Here is a 19,055-nt window from a genome sequence, read left to right as displayed (position 1 = left end):
GCTGAAAAGGTTTGAAACCAATATTAAATCGGAAAAATCTCCTGTGTGTACCAACATTTAAAACCATTTAGAAAACTAAAATGGGACTTTTCTGTGTTTTTTATGCGATAATGTGACGGAGGTTACATCGGGTCTGTGTGGAGCACGCAGGTTTTTATCTGATGATATTTTTTGTCTAAATCACATCTTTATTTTCTTATATCCTTATAAGTATTATTATGTGTTTATGGATACATAGGCTTTTCCTCTCGCACTATTTCTATATTCACATAGAATAGAAATTCATGTGAAGAATGGGTGGATGTAACCTACTTAATATGGTTTCATGCCTAGTAATCTAGTAATTACATTTGAACATTTTTTCTTGGCAGATTGAAATTATTATTATTAGTTTTCAGAATGCTATGGACACATGTGTTGGATGGACAGACTGACAGAATGAGCCTCAGCTTCCTTAAAATGTCAATGACAGTTAATCCTTTGACAGAAATGCCACAAATGACTGTACTAATATTAATGCTTCTTGTCTGCACTGTTATTTGTGATTATCACTGCGTGTGATGCTTGTGTTTTTTTTTAAATAAAATGTATATCTATAACTGTAACTGATCTGTTTATTTGACTCCATGCAGCAGTTGAATACAGTGATGGCTGCTACACATGCACATACAGTACCTAAGCTTGGATAAATTATAGAGTTGTTTGGTGGTGTCAACCTGAAAAACCTTTAACCTGGGATCAACAGTTGTGTTGCTGAGGGTTTTCTTTTGTAGTATTTGTTATGATCACAGTGATAGTCCCATAATCAACTTTACAAGAACTGTACAATTGGTACAATAACAAATACCACTGTCTCTAGGTTGTATGTACATTGTGGGGATGACGCTTGTATTTAAGATAAAGCTTAAAACGTTCCTCTTTGTTAACATGTATAGTTGGGGCTAGCTCATGTAAGCCGCTATAGGCCCAAACTGCTGCAGGACTTCTTAGGACTCAGCAAGCGCCTGTCTCTCTCTCTCTATATTTCTCCTTCTATAATAATTCACATCTCATTAATGCACATCACTAATCCAGCTACTTCCCCGTAGTTTTTGTGCTTTCTCGCCTAGAAGGTTTCTGTAGATGGTGTTTTTTGGTGAACCGTGGTCCTGATTCCTGCTGACATCTACCGCTTCAAAAACCATTATTATTCCCATTGCTATTACTGTCAACATGAATGCGCATCACTAATTTTGCTCATCCCACGTTTCCATGGATCATGGTTCTATCTGCCTCCTGCCATGGCCCCCCACAGCACAAATCACATGGTGAGGTTTGCAGACGACACAACTCTGTGGGGTCTCATCACCAATAACGACGAGACCCACTACAGGAAGGAGGTCAACCTTTTGACCACGTGGTGCACAGAGACAACAACCTCCTGCTGAATGTCAGCAAAACAAAGGAGATCGTGGTTGACTTCAGGAAAAGCCACAATGTACACCCACCACTGACCATCGATGGTGCTGCTGTGGAGCGAGTGAGCGGCACCAAATTCCTGGGGGTGCACATCAGTGAGGACCTCACGTGGGCCACCAACTCTGCATCACTGGCAAAGAAAGCCCAGCGGCGCCTCTACTTCCTCCGCTAACTCAAGCGAGTGAAAGCTCCCACACCAACACTTTCTACCAGGGCACCATTGAAAGCATCCTGACCAGCTGCATCACTGTGTGGGGCAGTAGCTGTACTGAACACAGCATGAAAGCACTGCAACGCATAGTGAACACAGCTGGTAGGATCATTGGCGCCCCACTCCCTTCCCTGAAAGACACATACACCACCCGCCTCATCCGGAAAGCTACCTCGATTGCGAGTGACACCACCCACCCCGCACACAGTCTGTTCAGCCTCCTACCCTCCGGAAGAAGGTATAGGAGCCTCCGCTGCCGTACCACCAGACTCAGTGGCAGCTTCATACACCAAGCTGTCAAGACTGCTAAATTCTCTCCCCTCACTCCCCCCAGCCATATCCGTCAGTCTGACACGGGGCTGAAATCCCCCACATCCCCTTTAATCACTCGGGACTCTGCCATCAAAACTGTTGCACTTGCACTTTTATCACATCACTTGCTGCTATATCTATTTGTATAAAAAATGTCTTGTCTTGTCTTATCTGTTATCTGTTGTTGTGCCTGTGCACTTTATGTTTCACCGTGAGAGTGTGGGAAACGTTTTCTCGATTACCTGTATGTCTGACATGCAGAAATTGACAAATAAAACTACTTTGACTTTGAACTGCTGCTGCCATGATCATCATTGTTATTTTAAATATTAATCACATTACTATTACTGTCATCATAAACCAACATTCCCCGCTTTGCTTCTTTCCTAGTCTTGTAGTCACAGTAATTCAGTCACGTTTTACTCTGTACGCAATTGTGCTATTATCTTACTAAATATTATCTATACATTTCCAGAACAGTCAAGTTGTCATAACAAGGACAAACAATGTCACCTTTGCATCAAAAGTGACATAACTTACCGAATGACACTTAACTGTCATAAGTATTCATGATATTTATGACAGCTGTCATGTCATGTTTATGACAATGTTATGTCAGTCTTATGAATACCCATTCAAGTAAAGTGTTACCGAAAAGCGTTATATAAAATGAATGCATTATTGTCTTAGATCCCATTGGCATGTTCTACTGCTGCCTTTGTTCTGCTTTGGTCATCATGGTTCCACCAGATATGTTGCGTCAACACCAAAACTGGCACTGCAATGGGAGTATGTTTGTTTTATTCCACAGCAGTTTTTAATTGCAAACATATGTCCATATCTATCAGTGTTCAAGGTATTCAGAATACTGTAGTTGGTTCTCTGTTGCTCACTTGTATGAACGGTAAGATTGGCCCAGTGATGATCTGATGTCCTCACAGCACATATATGTATATTTCAGTCGTAACTATTCATTTAAATTAATTCCTTTTTTTAAATTATGCAACATACAGGCACTATATACACTGAAACAAGCATTGCTTTACCAGTAAACTCAAGCACCTCCTCCTGGTCCTCCAGACCAGGTCCAGATGTAGGTGTTGCCTTAATGGAGCGATGTGCAGGATTAAGTGGCATCTGCAGAATTCAGTCAACTCAATACGGATTATTGTACTGTACTCGTCTCCTGACTTTTCATGAAGTCAGAATTGATGCTGGTGGCGTCACCCAATGCAGCACCAGGGCAACCTCTAAATCACTTTTTAGCGTGTGTAGAGTGAATGACTATACTCTTAGAGTTCCATAATATTCAGAGAATTCCTGGGTGACAGTCATGTGCTGACTTTGACTTGCTCTCTTCAAAAGTGAACTTAAAAACAGTTCAAGTAGAAATGTCTGTTTTAACTGTTAACCTAAAATGATTGAATATTTCTATAAGTTGTTCAACTCAAATTTACCCATTACCTGAGGCACAAAATCATAAATAGGTGGTTTAAAAAAATAAACAGAAACACCCCTCTCAGGTACAGAGCCTCGGCATTAATATATCCACACGTTGTTTTATGTTCTTTCCTCAGTCTGCTCTGGTGTCTCGGGGTCAGAGCCGGAATCTTCCTCTTCTTTTGCTAGAATAGTTGTTGTGTCCTGACTGACAGCCACCGCTCCTTTCCTTTGAGGCAGCACGGTGAAGAAGGCCTCCCGCCAGCTGCTCTTCTCTATGTAGGCCAGGACGATCTCAAACACTGACGGAGGGACCAAAACACACTTTTAAAACCCAATCCAGGCGGGGGGGGAATTTCAAACAACGTGGAACAGTTTGTCATCTGCATGATACAGCACTGTAACAAGAGATTTACGAAAGGCATCAAAGAGGCGCTTTTTGTAGTCCATCTTTGGAAAAATTGTAGTTTTGTCGCCGCAGACCGACTTCACCAACCTACTTAGTGAAAGTGGAGTCGTTTTCCTAAACGCTGCAATTTACTTTTCGTAAATCTTCATGAATTCTAACCATCTTTCCTTGACCTCGTGATCTTTTTCACAGAGTTCCAGGAACAGATGTTATCTTATGTATCTGACTCCTCCCCCTCTGTGCTGCTCTGTGAAGCTTTCACATCATAATTGTAGTGCCATCTGAATAAATATTGATAACAAGATTAGTAGTAAACAAATTTACAAATTTACTTCAATAAAAAAAATCAAGGGGGTTGAACAACGGATGTAATCAGTGTGTGCCTGAACACCAAACCACTGTTACACAATGAACTGTGACTATTGATGCAAGACTTAAATACATAGCTTCGGCTGTGTGAAACAGGACACTTTGATGGGGCTGAGGTCCCAGGTGAAGAGAAGCATTTGCCTTTTCAACGTAATGATAATGCATAGTCACAGTTGTTCATTTATTATTAGACACAATCCCAGCTAATTCAAACTGGCTACTGGCACTAATAAATGTCCTTACCATGGTTAACTGCCAGAACCTTCCGACTGTTCATTTTGACAAAATTGCTCAAGGGAAGCTGAGCGTGATCAATCCCCAGCTCCTTTGCCCTCTCAAACGTGATGCCCTGCAAACAGGAAACCAACCAGCTCCAATTAGCAAGCAGGAACTACAACCAGCACGGCGCTGAAGGCGTGAAGCCAGACGGACCTTGTGGTGATTGTGGTCCACCAGGCCTCCTATCACATAGGCCTTTTTGTGGTCCAGCTCTTCCAGCACATTGGGAGAGTCTGACGTCAGGTACACCAGTTCCTCCTGTGCCACAACTTCACTGTAGTGTTCCGTTTTAATGGTGATGTCCTGCACAGAACAGCAGCACGCACATATACACAGTTATACAACACTACATAGTGAACAATCTATCTAATCTATAAAGCACCAGATCACAACAGTCCTTTGAGGTTCCTTTCCTGTAAAACAGGTCTATACCTTGTTTTACAGCGTAAATGGCCTTATGTAATTTATTTTATGTCATTTCTGTTTCTACATGGCCGCAGGTTTACAATTCTCCACTCACTGTATAGCCGAGTTCCAACCTGAACTATAACTAAAAAATAAACTACAAAACGTGTGCAGTCGCATTGAAAACTACGATATGACTAGTAAGAGATTTTTGTAACAAATGTTTGTGAGGTTTCTATGGTAACTCAAACTATATTATATGTGGAGGACAAGTAAAGAGGTCTCAAAACCAAAGGAAAAGACTAATACTACTTTATCTTGTGCCAGACGCCAGCAGGGTGAACACGCTGTGGCAGCGTTGGAATTGTTTTTTGTGTATCCTTCTTTCAAGGCACATCTTGTCACTGATACAACAAGTATCACAGGGGGTGTTTGAGATGCAAACTTCCTACAGACTGAGGATCCCAGGAAAAGTAGATTATGCCACAAGGGAAAAGTACTCTTTTTTTATCCTGCCCATAATATTGTCTTTCCCATATGACCAGCATACTTGGAAGTAAGTAAGACCATATAGCATCTTGTTCTGCTGCATCCAGTCTGATCAGTTTGTCTTTTTAACTGTCCATCACAAAGTGAATTGACACTTACCTTCCAGTTGACCCATCCTTTGTCCTTTTCGTCCAAGCACTGTTTCAGCTGTCCCCCAAGGCTTGTCAGATAAAACTTTGGTGGGTGGGGAGAAGAGAAGAGTAGGTATACATCCGAAAGAATTGTCTCTACCCTTTCATGTTCATCAGCAGACACTAACCTGCACCGGATGCAAGGCTCGTCTGTTCTCAGCATAGCATCGCTGGACCTGTCTGTGAAGCTTCCGGATATCCTGAAAACATGCCCAGATTTACCAGGAGAATCTGAACCTCAATTCACATCTTAATAAACAAATGTTGACTTTTCCCTCCACAGTGAATCTGCTTTACCTTAATGAGCATGAGACTGTCGAAGCTGCAGTCTACTACGAGCCTCAGTGAACTGGGCGTCAACTCTCTGCGTAGACGTTTCCTGGCGTTCTGGGCCTCTCCTCCACCTCCTCCTTCTCGTCGCTGCTGCTTCCTCTCCTTCCGTTTTTTCCTGCAAAAGAAAGCACATAGTGATATGACACCACAATATATATACATATACATATATATATATATTTCCATGCACAGCAGTTACACATCAACAAGATAGTTCGATCAGTCCGACTACTCCCCCTCCTGAAGTTGTAAACCTAGGGGAAACACTGAGTTCGATCAATTCACTGTTTTTTCATGTTATTAGTAAATCAAACTAATGCATGGTTTTACAGTATCTGGATTTGTATTAAATCAAGTCTAGTCACCTTGTTCCTCCATTCCTATTAAGGCCATGCCATTATGTACATGCTGTGTATCCCATGTCATTTTAGATGTTCTCAGATCTTAGTTATTATCAGAACTGGGACAACGGATTGCTGGAGCAACAGAAATCAAGTATTGATTGTAATGACTTGGATTGTTTAATATGCACATTGATCTGTGTGCTTTATGTAGTTAGCATTACGGCCTTACATATATTTGTTGTGTGAGGATAGGACAAATTCAGTGAGGCAGGTATACAACCAGCACGTTTTCTACCAGAGCCAGAAAGCATCACATACACACCTATGACTATGTACTTATTTTATTCTTCAGGAGAATTGGTTGCACGTTGATGGAAATGTCTACTGCAACATCGTGACACAACCAATGAAAAACCCTTTCAACCTTCACTCAAAAAGGACTAAAGTTAACGGTCAACATATTATTTAATGGAACCCCTGCGTCGTTAAAGGCATTCATGACACCGTTAAATGAGCTGACTTACTTCCGTAGTTCCCTCTCGTCCTCCCATTTCTGCTGCTTCAGAAGCTTCTTCATTTGCCTTTTGGAGATTGGAGTTTGGTTTTCTCCGTCACCGCTGGGAGTCTGGCTACTGCTCCTGACCCCTCCATCATCCCCCTCCTGCTGGGCCGAAGCTTCACTCTTTGCGCTGTCATTAGCCATCTTTTCGGAGCAGTCTGTCGTGACAACTAACGTTAGCCGTTGATGTTAGCTTATCTGTTGCTCCTGGCAGAAAGCTAACTGCCTACATTTATTAGCAAAGGTCTTTATAGTTTTACGAAAGACAAAAATAAGTACCAGAGAGAATAAAAACAAAAGAGAAAAACTATAAATAAGCTGGTCAGCTAACTCTAAAGTTCAGTTCCACATGTAGTTAAGGTGGCGCATATGTGACGTAATTTAAGAGCGCCAGATGCTTTCAAATGCTATCGAAACAATAAGAAACAATAAGATGTACAATGACCATATATATATATGACCATATATATATATATATATGGTCATTGTTATATATATATATATATATATATATATATATATATATATATATATATATATATATATATATATATATATATATATATATATTTCTATATAACTCTTTTCTTTCAAATAAAACAAAAGCCACCTCAGACACATAATTTACAAAAATCGGGCTCCTTTAACTGCAAATATATATATTACCAGCATAGTATATATTACCAGCACATATATATATATATATATATACTTCAGTTTGAGAAATTCTGAGTAGTAATTAGTGAACGTTGTATTGTGGTTCAATACCGAGACAAAGTGGAGACACCGGACATCCAGAAACCCCCTCAAGCCTTTATCTATTCTTCAGGAGGATGTATTTGCTCATTTGTCAAGGAGATGGTCATCTGGCTTTACACTTCCCCGTTCAAAGTTCATCCTTGACTTTGTAATAAAATGTTGATATAACACTCCCAACTCAAGCACCAGTTAATGGCTTTTTCTGTGTTTTGTAAAAGCAAGTAAGGGGACTTTGAGTTTGGGCTGTTTCGCCACTGCTATCTATTGTTCTAATAATAAAAACAGAAATAACTGAGATTGTTTGACTTGGAGCAGGTGGACACAAAATGAACGTTACTCTATGGCCTCGGGTTTTGGCCCTTAAACATGATGCTTCATCCTTCACCCGCCTTCACCTGCCTCCCCTCCCAACCCAGTTTCCATATGCATCCACAGTCACCAGGGAATCCTTTTAACACTTTCTGCTTTAGCGCAGATTGTAACACTATTACTGCTAAACCGGTCTTCTTCCTTGCAAACGTGCTGGTAAATTGTCAGTGCTGAATGGTTGGTCAACTGTGGCTGAAAGCTACTGCTTCAACAGACTCCTCAGCCCTATGGATTGCACTTCACAACATATCACATCATGTCTGCCTCCAGAAAGTCCTCATCCCACTTCCAGACAAGCTTATAAGGTTGAATATGAAAGTCAGGATGCAAGATGAGCCCAAACACACGATGAAACTTTGTCCATTCCAGACATTCTGTTCTGTGTTGTTTTTAGCTGCTCCAACAAAAACGGTCACGATGAAAGAAAGTCACATGCCTGTGTTCCACAATATGAATTATACTTTTATAAACTCATCACGTCGAAAAATTGGATGTCTAAACTAGGGGCTGGATTCCAAAACCTTTGTAAAACATTGACTTATATCTAAAATGTGTAAAAATAAAAGATAATGGAGACACTAACAAAATGACTATATCACTATATATCACTATAAGTGCCTCAATGAGTTAGAGTTCATATTAACAATCAACGGATAAAAAACACGAGGTCAGCAAAAGGTTTTCATATTTATTACATATTCACAGTTAAAATTAGTAACTGATGAAACATCCCTTGAGTTATTTGTGACAGTTTAAACTTTTCTTTAAAAAAACTATCCAAATTCTCATTACAATTACAAATTACAATACAAAACAAACTCTTCATTTGAACTTATTTTCAAGCTGAATAAGAGCTTTCCTTGTTTCATTTTTACATCTAAGCCCACTATTTCCTGTTTGTCCTCATCATTTCATTACAAATGATACGTCTTCTCAGTTCAAAAGTCTAAAACTTCCACATTTTTTCTAAACTTTCTTTTGCCTTCACAACACATATTGTTAGTTCATAAAGTGCAAAGCCCCACTCTGTTTGAGGGTCTTTTTGCAAGGCTTTGAAGCAGAGATGCATCATAATATTCTCTATTCAGTAGACTTTACTTTTTTCTCTGTTGCACAACAGGGAAATGTAGAAATAATGCACATTAATGCACACTAATGCATATAAAAAAGGTCTTACTTACTAAAGGTCTTAAAAAGTGCTGCAACAACCGCAAACAAGGCAACAAGATTTTTCTGAACAAACAACAACCTCACCAATGTGACGTGTTAACTTGAAGGGACCAACAAATGCAAGAAGGAACAAACTGTTGAAGGTAACCTATAATGTTCTTTTTTAAAATTTCTTCAATACACATTGTTTGGAAGAGTACAAATTTGACAAAACATTATATTGAATTGATTGAAGATACGTTGTGTGAGGGGCTGAAGGGAAGGATAGTGGAGGGAGTTTACATTTCAGCCAAAAGTCTTCCACCTACACCATCAGGGGAATGGAAATCAGGTGTGCCCGGAGACACATCCGGACCTCATCTCTTCATCAAGGGGGGTTCAAAAGCCAAAAGGAAAGACATCTGGGGAAGACGGGTTGAGAGAGGCGCAGTGATGGTGGTGGTGGTTGTCTCAGGGCCTAAGTTTAACTTAGTTTGGCGACAGCTGATTTTCTGTGGGGTATTTTTCACATTGTTTTATTAAAACTTTCTGCAAGATACCATCCACCTCTGCCTCTTGATTACTGTGCTGCCATTTTTTTGGAACCCTCCATGCAATCCTGTTACAGTTGGTTTCATTTGTCTATGTAGAAGAAGTTATTATGAATGAATGCTGGATGTTTTCTAGTGTCCTAGCATAAATACAGTAAAGTAGCAAACAGTTAATTCTAATGAAAAGGGGGGACTGGCCAGCAGATCCACAGTATGAACAATTATAAATACACAACAGTAAGTCAGTGCCAAAATACTAAATTAAGTGACAGTCATTCCTGCAGAAATACATCTCAAACATAGCTAAAACTGAATTGAACATTCTACTCTGTAGGACACATGCATGGTGATGAATCTCCAGAATATCTATTGTGCACGGTAAAGTCACATCGTGCCTTCATATTATTATGTTACGGAATTCAGCAAGGTTAACTTACTAATTATGATATTTCCGGGTGAATAATAAATCATGGTGAATGCTGACTTTTCTGCATTTTAAAGCTGTATACAATCAAACACCCAAGAGGTTCTAATATTCAATTCAAGCTAATATAGATGTCATGCTAAATTATGTCATCATTAAAGTTGTGTTGTAAAATAAGACAATTTTAACAATCACAAAAATCAACATAATCTGTCAAATCCAAGATTAGTTCACGAGGTGATTGAAAGCAAAGGCCTACAAATTGATTCCTTCAATTATTTACAATGTGGTGTTATAAAAAACAAACATATTTAAACACATCATATACAATATAGAAAAGGTCAAACTGGAGGAAAATAAGCCACATTATGAAAGGGCCCTGATTCATCACATCCAGCCAATGACTAAAGTAGCACAATGAAGAGACGAAACGCCAGGGCAGTGCAGCGTCCACTCAGAGTTCAGCCCTGTTGGGAACCAAGAAACAAAACAGTTTGTACAGAGTGCCTAAATCTACTTAGTACTTATTTGTACTACATTTCCACGAGTTTCAACTATGTTTAAATTGGGTACAACAGGATGGTACATCTCATTTTGTAATGTAGTTCTTCCCCCACCAGGGGGCGATGGTGACACATGCCCCCTGAGCCAGTGTCCCAGTGCAAGACATCTAACCCCTAATTGCTCCCCAAGGCAGAAATGTAATGCATGGGTTATAATGCAATGTAAGACACTTACTTAAAAAGTGTCAGCTAAAGGACATGTAATGTAAAATACATAATTATATAAAGAAAAAGGACCTCCACAGGACCGAGGTGCACAACCTTACAATCTCTTCCAACCCATTTCTTTTCTGAGTTGACCAGAATTGTATGATCCATGTTGTCGAAGACAGTGCTTATGTAGTATCTCACTATAATTAATTGTTAGACGTGAAAAGCCCTCAAGAGTAGTATTATTAGCATACAGTATATGTGCAGGCTTGCCGTTCTCCTTCTCAAAATGATTTCCCAACAAACTGTCCACTGAATAAGAAGAAATGGGAAGAAAAAGTCAAGAGAAACAAAAAAATAGACTAATCGTGAAGGGGACATTGACTTTACAAAACGTCATAGTAACCGATTCCTAGTTCAGTGACTAAAAATACTCGACAAATACAAACAAAGTGAAAGCAGCAGCACGTCAAGTCACTGACTACACGACTGCAAAGTCCCGTCCTGCTGCTTCACCTTTCAAACAATTCAAGTGTTTCCCACCAAAATAAAAGTTAAAAACCATGTAAGCCCCTATGTATGACATACACACAAAGTGAAAGTACAAGTTTTTGTCTTTACGTTGTTTATTCTGCACACATCTATCACACTTCCATCATCATCCGTCCATCATGACAGAGGGAACCTCCTCTGCCATTCTCCCTAAGGTTTATTTTTCCTGCGCTAATCAGAGAGTTGTGGAACAGACAATGTTGCATTGGTGCAGACTGTAAAGCCCTCTGAGGATAATTTGTCATTTTGGGCTAATAAAAATACATTTTCTTTTAGTTGAAGGTGATAAATAATATAAATAGGTCAATTAAATAACATTTAAATAACAAATGACCATTTTTTGGCTAATGACTGAGGCCACTGATGTACACTCTTAGATTATACAGACTAATAACTGCCACCAACATTTTTTCAACATTACTGAACCTCGATATGTTTCGTTATTTAGCGTTGGACAACATCCAGTCATCAGTGTAAGAGCTGATTCAGCTGATTGCACTTTCGTCCTTTTCCACACCCAAAGCCACCGCAACAACTCAACACGTCGTTTACCTGGTGAATGAACGTTGGTCATTGATGTTTACACATCAAGTTTGTAGGATTTAAACTACCTTTCACTCCAACGCCCATTTATCTTTCCAACCCGTTGGCCATCAGACTACTAGCGATCATTTTTCATTCAAAACCAAACTGAACCCTCCAACATGAGGCTTTTCAGATGAGAAGGGGAACACCAGCTGATCTGCTGCTATGTTGTGTTTATGTAATTGCGGATCAGTGGCCATGTGAACCTGGCTTCTCACTCTCTCTGTCTTTAAATGACCGGTCCTATAAAAAGCCGCCTGACTCTGACCTGCCGTGCAGCGCGTTGATGTCTAGCAGCAGCTGAAGCGGGGCTAGTTTACGCAGAACGGATGCCTGTCGCCCAACCTTTAACTCCTGCTCACACTATGGCCACCATACAAATTCAAACACCTCGTCCATGAATCTTGTATCAATATGAGCCTCTATTTTGCCACTGCGGTATCAGAATTCACAGCTTGTGAGGGTGAATGCCTGCTGAAGTGCTCAGGTGCTCGTGCACGTCCACTCGCATGCAGTTGCACACTCTTTAGTTAGGCTTTCTTATCTCGCTAAACTGTTGGAAGTGCGGAAAATGGGTGTCAAATAAGAATTGGGTTGGGATAAACAACATTTGAACAAATATATCAAATATTATTAATGTCTTGTTTAGTTATTTGGAACCTGTGGGCGTTGCATTGAAACTTTGATTAACTAGAAGTACACAGTTATTATTACTAATACAAATGGATCATCAGTTTTTGTTTCAACTTTAAGGTCACACCAGAATGACACTAGATGCTTACCAGACACTCTGACAGCCTGTACGGGGACAACAGGAAACATACTCGGGCTGCAAAAGTCTCACACTTAAGTGGCACAAAAATGTACACACACAAATATAAAATAAGGGTTTCACAAGAAAGGGTTTTTGCTCTTTCCAAGGGGAAGATTGAACTTGAAATATAAAGAAATAGTGCAATCCACTAGAATGAGAAGAAACAGTAGATTTTTTTATCCCCATTAGTTGTGTCTAGTAATATCAAAAGCAGAAAATAGCAACACAACATTTGATCACTTGTGCATTGTAACTAGATTTGATAGAGGAAAAATGATGCATAATTCCCACCATTAAATGAAAGCAAATTCAGATTTTTATATATTGTAAGAATATGTTGTCTGTGCTTCTAATTAACTTTAAAGGTTTTTTCACAATGGCTAAATGAGTTTTTTGTATTGTTGCAAAAAAATCGCAAAGTTAATCTATACAAGCCAATAAAGCATGTGCTTTACTCAGGTCTACTGAAACCTCATTCTGTACATACAAAAGCTACCTACTCAGAACTACTCACCTGCCCAGGTAAGCTGCTGTTCACCTGTGCTCCACCACGAAGCTCATCGTGGTCCCGTCGAATGAGGGCGGAGCAATGATCCGCGGCCCCTGCTGCGAGGTGATGCTGATGACCGGCTGCCTGATGCTGTGGAAACCCTGCGGCGGCCTGTTTGTGGCGGCCGGCGGATGAGCCCCGTAGCCCGCCTGCACAGGAGACTTTTCTGTGGCCATGTAGAAGGGACTCTCCACGTACCTGCCTTCGGCCTGCTGTGTCGCGGCTTTCCCTCCGCCCTCCGCTTCGGACTGCATCGACATCTGCGACTGCGCCAGCGCCCGGGCTGGGATCATGGAAGGAGTCGGCATGAAGCCCGGGTAGATCATGTAGGTGTGTCCGTACGCTCCTGGACTGAGGGCCAAAGGTGAGATGGGCAAGGGCACCGGGGTCATGGAAGGTTGTGGCATGGGCACGTCCACATACTGGCCTGTTTCGGGGTCAAAGAGGCGCCTGCTGGCGGGCTGAACAGGAGTGTCCACCAGGTAGTAGCTCCCGGTGGTGGGATCCAGGAGCATCTTTCTCTGCGTGACTTGGAAGGGGTCCACGGTGGGAGAGGGGCCGATCGCAGGAGAGAAGCAAAACATCCGCGGCTGATTGGTGGACATTCCCAATGGCAAAGAGTGGTAGATGGTAGCAGGAGGATTCTCGGGTAAGCCTGTGTCCATCACAAGGCTGGATCCTGTGTTGTCAAATCCCCGTGCACCGGAACCCAAATGACCTGAAGGTGTGGTTGGGTGTGTGTGGTTGTACACAGTTGTTTTATCAGCAGATGGGACTTGTCTGTTGCTGCTGATTCGAGACTGAGCAGGAATGGTTAGGTAGTTCTCGTTGTCAGCTGATACACCGAAGAGCTCTTGTGTGGACCTCTCAACCTCCTTTGATTTGGCTCCTTCATTCCCACTTGGCTTCGTCCGGCTGACTTTTAGGGACACAGGCAATTTGGGGGACTTGGGGAGGAAGCTTTTGTTGCTGAAATTAGTTTGAGTGATGGCTTTTGACGTGTTTCTGTCACCCACAGCTTCAATTGACCTCGCGACGAGCCCGTCCTCGCGGCTGCCGGGATGCTGGAGGAACCTGGAGGGGTCTTTGTCCTCTCGCTGCAGCAGGCTGGCGGTGCCAGGGGACACCCCCAATGCTGGTGAGTTATTGTCATTGTTTTGGCAGGAGCCTGTTCTGGCCGCTCTCTCCGTTGCCGCTTTCTGGCCGTCGTTCTCAAGTCCTCCGTGCTCCTCACCAGCAATCAATGAGAGCACGTGGCTGTCTGTCAGGAGATGAGGCTCAGTCTTCCTTTTCCATTCATTTTTTTCAAATTTATACAGCTGCTCCATGGTTTTCACCGCAGCCTGCAGTTTTGCCAAAGCCCCCTGGTTAGTGATCTTTGACTCGTTGTCCTGCTTTGTTGATGCTGCTCGGCTTTCAATTGTCAACCCAATGACTCCAACTGAGGGGTCACTGGTGTCGCCCATGGGTGCTCTCCCACCTGCACTTTGCGGCTGAGCCTTTTTAGCGCCCTCTGGAGTCAACCTGTTTGCGTCAAACGGCTCCTCTTTAGACGAGTCGGTAAGATTTTCAGAATGTTTCCCGTTATTTGTATTCACAGACTGACATTTGATCATTATAGGGGACACGGCATTGCAATTCCGATAGGACGTTTGCTTCTTTGGCGCCGAGTGGCTAACGGATTTATTTTCGTTGTTGTCCAAGGAGACAAAGTGATAGGAACTTTTCACCAGTTTGCGCACGTCTCTCACTTGGTGGATGGGCGTCTGCAGCTTCGCTTTGTTATCTCGGATGTCTCTGACCATGAAGTGCGGCACTTTGTCTGAAGACTCACCTTTCAGAGCAGCAGCCAGCGCCTGGCGTTTGAAATCATCCGTCCCGAAGAGGCCCGCGGCGTTGCAGCCTATATTGGGAGCGCGTAGTTTCGAAACGCCGAAAGGATACATTTGATTGTCTCTGACGCTCCTTAAATTAATTTTAATTTCAGGAGATTTAGACGTTGCCGCCACCGCGGAGCCTGCGACGTGCAACGTGCCGTTGGAGCGTTTGACCTCTCCTCCGTCCCAATGTGACGAATCCTTTCTGTTCCGCAGCTGCTGTGCGGCTTCTCCCTCACCAGATAGCAGTTGGATACTTGGCACAAACAAACGTGACATTTTCGTCAGTTTGCCGCTTCCCGCGGAGTGCTGCTCCCCCTCGCTCTCTTTTCCGTCAGCCGGGTGCAACTTCACGGGAGTTTTGTCGTTTTTACGATCCTTTTGAAACTCTAGCTCCTCGTCCCGCCAGCACCTGAAGGCGCTATTTTGGCTGCGAGGGAGCGTGCTTTTGGACGCGTCCAACTCGCCTTCTTTAGCTGCGATCCAAGCGTTGTGGGCCGGTTCCAAATGAGTTTGAGGCGCGGGAGCGGCCGCGTCTTGTCTCCGGGAGTCGCTCCTGGTTTCACACGAGCCGCTGTCCAAGAGGTCCCCGAAGTCATCCACGTACATGATTGCGTACTCGGCGCTGCTCTCGGAAAACTTGGAGCTCTGTCTGCGCAGCTCCTTGCTCCCCTTCTCCCCGTGGCCGTCGCTCTCCTGGTGCGCGAAGCACGGCGAGGGCGTTGGATGCCGCTCGCTAATCTCCCCTCGTTCCATCTTGCGCTCCTTCTCGAACTGCATCTTCTTAGAAATAACATTTTTAATCAGGCTCGAGGCGAATACCGCTTTCTTGTGCGTGTCTTCCATGGTTTCAGAAGGCGACTTGCTGGCCCCTCTCCTCTGGCCACTTGGCATCCTGTTGGTAACCGCATCTGTGGAACGTGATCCTGCAGAGTTTTGTGCAAACTTAGAGAGCCTTTCTCCACCAGACATTCCTGATTTGACATTGCAACGGAAATTCAGAGTCTCCGTGAGTCTAATCACTCCGCCGTGGCTCTGACTGAATTCCCCGGTCAGCTGGATTTGCTTTGATGACGACGTGCCGTGGGGTTCGCCATTTATAGTGAATATCTTGCTGGATGGCGGTTTGATGCTCGCCAGAGCGACGCCCTTACAGCCTATATTTTCTATATCCTTTGCTATTTCAAACGAGGCTGCAGAGTTTTGATGGGAAAGCACACTTTGGTCCAGACCCCGTGCCATGTTCACATTGCCATATTTCAGGTCAACAAACGTAGCCCAACTGTTTATCCCTTGCTCTGATGCCGAAGACTCACTAGAGGTGCTGAAATTGATGGATTCAAAGTAGGGGTACGCCAGGCTCTTGAAGGCTTTGGCTGTCAGGTTGCGTACCTCCGTGTCAGCCTCATCCAGCGAGCTGACAGCGCTGGACGCACCGCTGGAATACCCGGTGACCTCTTTGCCTGTCAATCTGCGGCCAAAGTGCAAGCGTCCGGGCGCGGCTATGAAACACTTCGCCCTGTCACACAACGTCTCTGCCTTCCCATCAACCCCCCTCAACACGTAGCGACTCGTATCCCCGGAGCGCCTGGTATGATAAAGAATTCCCCCCCGTTGTTGGATGCTGCCAGGGTCATTTATAGCTCGAGACGTGGTTCTGATTGACAGGTGGATCTGTCCCGAACTGTTGCCACTGCGCTGCTGCTGCTGCTGCAGGTGCTTTGACACACTCTCATCTGAGCTGGTGAATTTGGCCTCATCGATGGGATCACTTTCCAGCTGACTGCTGACTGCTGCTGTCGCGGCCGTTGAGCGAGGCTGTGCGGCGTCCCCTCTCTCCCCCGCCGCCCCACCGCCGTTAGACGAGGCGTAGTCGACAAACGAGTACACCTGGTTGTCGTCCTCGATCTCCCAGCTGGCGGAGGAGCCGCCAGCGAGATCGAAGTCCTGCTCGTGATCAGAGAGCTCCAGGAGCTGGATCTCGTGCGTGGTGATATAATGGGACTCATCCTCCGTTACGCACGGGACGCAGTCGTCGCAAAGCACGGAACAGACATCATCGTCCTCTTCTTCACTATCCTCATCACTTCTCCCGCTCAGATAGTTATCAATACTGTGTAATCCCTCACATGTTGGAGGGTTTTTGTTGTCTTCTATTTTGGACACCTCCGGCTGCGTTATCGCGAGCTCACCTTCGACGCCTGATTTGAAGCAACCCTTCGACTTTGCATTAAGATTTGATAGATCAGATGGACCCCCGTTGACACCCTCTACATATTTTCTAACTTCAGAATCATTTTTTGTCTTAGTTTCAGTGTTGGTTTTAATCACCACCTCCTTGGCCGCTTCCGTTGCGCGCAGACCTCCGTCGTTGCTGCTGTTGACGAGGACAGGCATGTGGTCTTTGTTTTGGCCAAAGCCGGAGTCTTTTTCCGGGTTTGTCCCGCATAAGTTGACGTCCATTAATTCCAAATGAACGTAATTTGCTTCGTCCTGTTTCTGCGGGTCCTCCTCTTCCCTGTGCGCCTCTTTTTGGAGCACGTCTTTGGGCTCCCGGAGAGTCGCCGGTGTCTCCACACAGGTTTGCTCTGTCTTCATAGCTCAACCGGGAGGTTTGACTCTACGTGTCTATGTGTTGTCTGAAGGAAACGGCAGAGACGGAGCCCCTACAGGATTCCTCGGACGTTAAAGGGAGAAATGGCGCGGCGCACAGCACCCCGTGGCAGTTGGAGACAAACACTCTGAGGACAGCGGAGCGCTGCACACATTCCAGCTCACCGCGATATGAAGCCGAAAGCCGAGTATCTAAAAAGGACCAGAGACATCACTGACCAACTGTCTCCAGGCCATATGGTTCTCAAGATTGGGTTCACAGACCGATAGGGGTCGCTGAGAGGTCTCCCCAAATGAGTTCATTAAATATCATCACTAATAAAAAATGTTTTTGCAGAACAAAATATCAAGTCTCAAAAAATGAGATGTGTACATTCACTGACTTTACTTAAATATCAAATTAATGAAATATTTGATATCTGACACTATTTAATAGGCCAGTGCGTACCATTTAGGGGATCTCTATAAGAACCATTATAGATATTATAGTAACCATTTGCGTGCATCGGGTATCTAAAGCTGTATTTCTTTGGGTGTAAGTGTTGTTGGTTCTTCCCCTAATATCCTTTACAGAGGAGCGTAAAGCAATGAAGAAGCTGAGTGAAACCTCTACAGACACACAAATCCATTTTCCCTGCAGGGCTCAGGGAGCATCCGGGAGTCCAGTCCAACTGAAAACAATAAATGGAAATTGAATGCTAATGGTTAGCTGGCAAGCTCCCCGAACATACCAGACAGCGACGGAAGGGCAGCGGGGCGTCTGCTGTTGGTAGGCAACAAAATCTCCCCGTCACTCCCTGCCAGCGCTGTAAATGCAGCAGATACTGTGTGGTAAACCGGAGATGACCTTGATCTTAACTGGGGGAAACTCTGCTCTCCTTGTGTCAAAGACATTATCCAGCTGTATCCAGTGTGCATCTGTGATCTATTGATTTAAAGCTGCAGGTATTGGTGGTCCTACTTGTTCTGAACACACTATTGTGATGCTATTGTTGCCAATTATGAACATTTGAAATAAACCATTTTATTTGGGATACAACTGCAACCCAGTGGGACCCACAACTTTGTTTTCATGCATATTTTTAGTCTTGATCCAACATTTTGCTTGTGTAGATAACGGGGCCCACATTCAGTGTTAAAACAGTCACCACCATGATAGTCCCCGCTGCAAGACTTGCACCTCATCCTGCAAGGCCCCTCATCGCTGTTCCCACCAGGAGCGAGAGCACATCAACTTGCTGCAGATTGGTTTATTGCACAAAGAGCTAAAAAAGTCAATGACAATGGTCCCTAGCATGAC

The 19,055-nt window shown here is 43.5% G+C and overlaps 2 protein-coding genes across 4 annotated transcripts; both read right to left on the bottom strand.

Annotated features, from left to right (window-relative positions):
* Positions 1-2,688: 2,688 nt before the first annotated feature.
* trmt10a (tRNA methyltransferase 10A) lies at positions 2,689-7,191 on the bottom strand. Its single transcript, XM_037480802.2, has 7 exons — positions 6,765-7,191; positions 5,861-6,011; positions 5,692-5,763; positions 5,532-5,606; positions 4,632-4,781; positions 4,443-4,548; positions 2,689-3,723 (listed from the first exon to the last, which is right to left on the bottom strand). Exons 1-7 carry the CDS (start codon positions 6,941-6,943, stop codon positions 3,542-3,544), a joined length of 915 nt encoding a protein of 304 aa, XP_037336699.1. The 5' UTR covers positions 6,944-7,191; the 3' UTR covers positions 2,689-3,541.
* Positions 7,192-8,595: 1,404 nt separating this feature from the next.
* On the bottom strand, positions 8,596-17,792 carry c1h4orf54 (chromosome 1 C4orf54 homolog). 3 transcript variants are annotated; one of them, XR_009956049.1, is made up of 3 exons: positions 13,230-17,792; positions 12,684-12,746; positions 8,596-10,518 (listed from the first exon to the last, which is right to left on the bottom strand). XR_009956049.1 is itself a non-coding variant. In XM_062561921.1 (2 exons), the coding sequence occupies exon 1, from the start codon at positions 17,738-17,740 to the stop codon at positions 13,250-13,252; it is 4,491 nt and encodes a 1,496-aa protein (XP_062417905.1). In that variant the 5' UTR covers positions 17,741-17,792; the 3' UTR covers positions 8,596-10,518; positions 13,230-13,249. The 3 variants fall into 3 exon arrangements, 1 of the variants encoding a protein (XP_062417905.1); XR_009956050.1 differs by having other exon boundaries at positions 12,684-12,730; XM_062561921.1 differs by lacking the exon at positions 12,684-12,746.
* Between the last annotated feature and the right edge of the window lie 1,263 nt (positions 17,793-19,055).

This window comes from Pungitius pungitius, chromosome 1, assembly GCF_949316345.1.
Source record: "Pungitius pungitius chromosome 1, fPunPun2.1, whole genome shotgun sequence".
In the NCBI taxonomy this organism is placed as follows: domain Eukaryota; kingdom Metazoa; phylum Chordata; class Actinopteri; order Perciformes; family Gasterosteidae; genus Pungitius; species Pungitius pungitius.
The sequence above is the reverse complement of the archived record's forward strand: the minus strand, read 5'-3'. Positions and strand labels throughout refer to the sequence as shown.

Bases quoted from the DNA above. Each gene is read 5' to 3' on its own strand.
- trmt10a (XM_037480802.2), bottom strand. From the start codon at position 6,943: ATGGCTAATGACAGCGCAAAGAGTGAAGCTTCGGCCCAGCAGGAGGGG. The intron at 5,764-5,860 runs GTAAAGCAGATT...GCATGTTTTCAG, and splicing joins ACAGTCTCATGCTCATTAAG to GATATCCGGAAGCTTCACAG. The intron at 3,724-4,442 runs GTAAGGACATTT...TCCCTCCGTCAG, and splicing joins GGTTCTGGCAGTTAACCATG to TGTTTGAGATCGTCCTGGCC.
- c1h4orf54 (XM_062561921.1), bottom strand. From the start codon at position 17,740: ATGAAGACAGAGCAAACCTGTGTGGAGACACCGGCGACTCTCCGGGAG.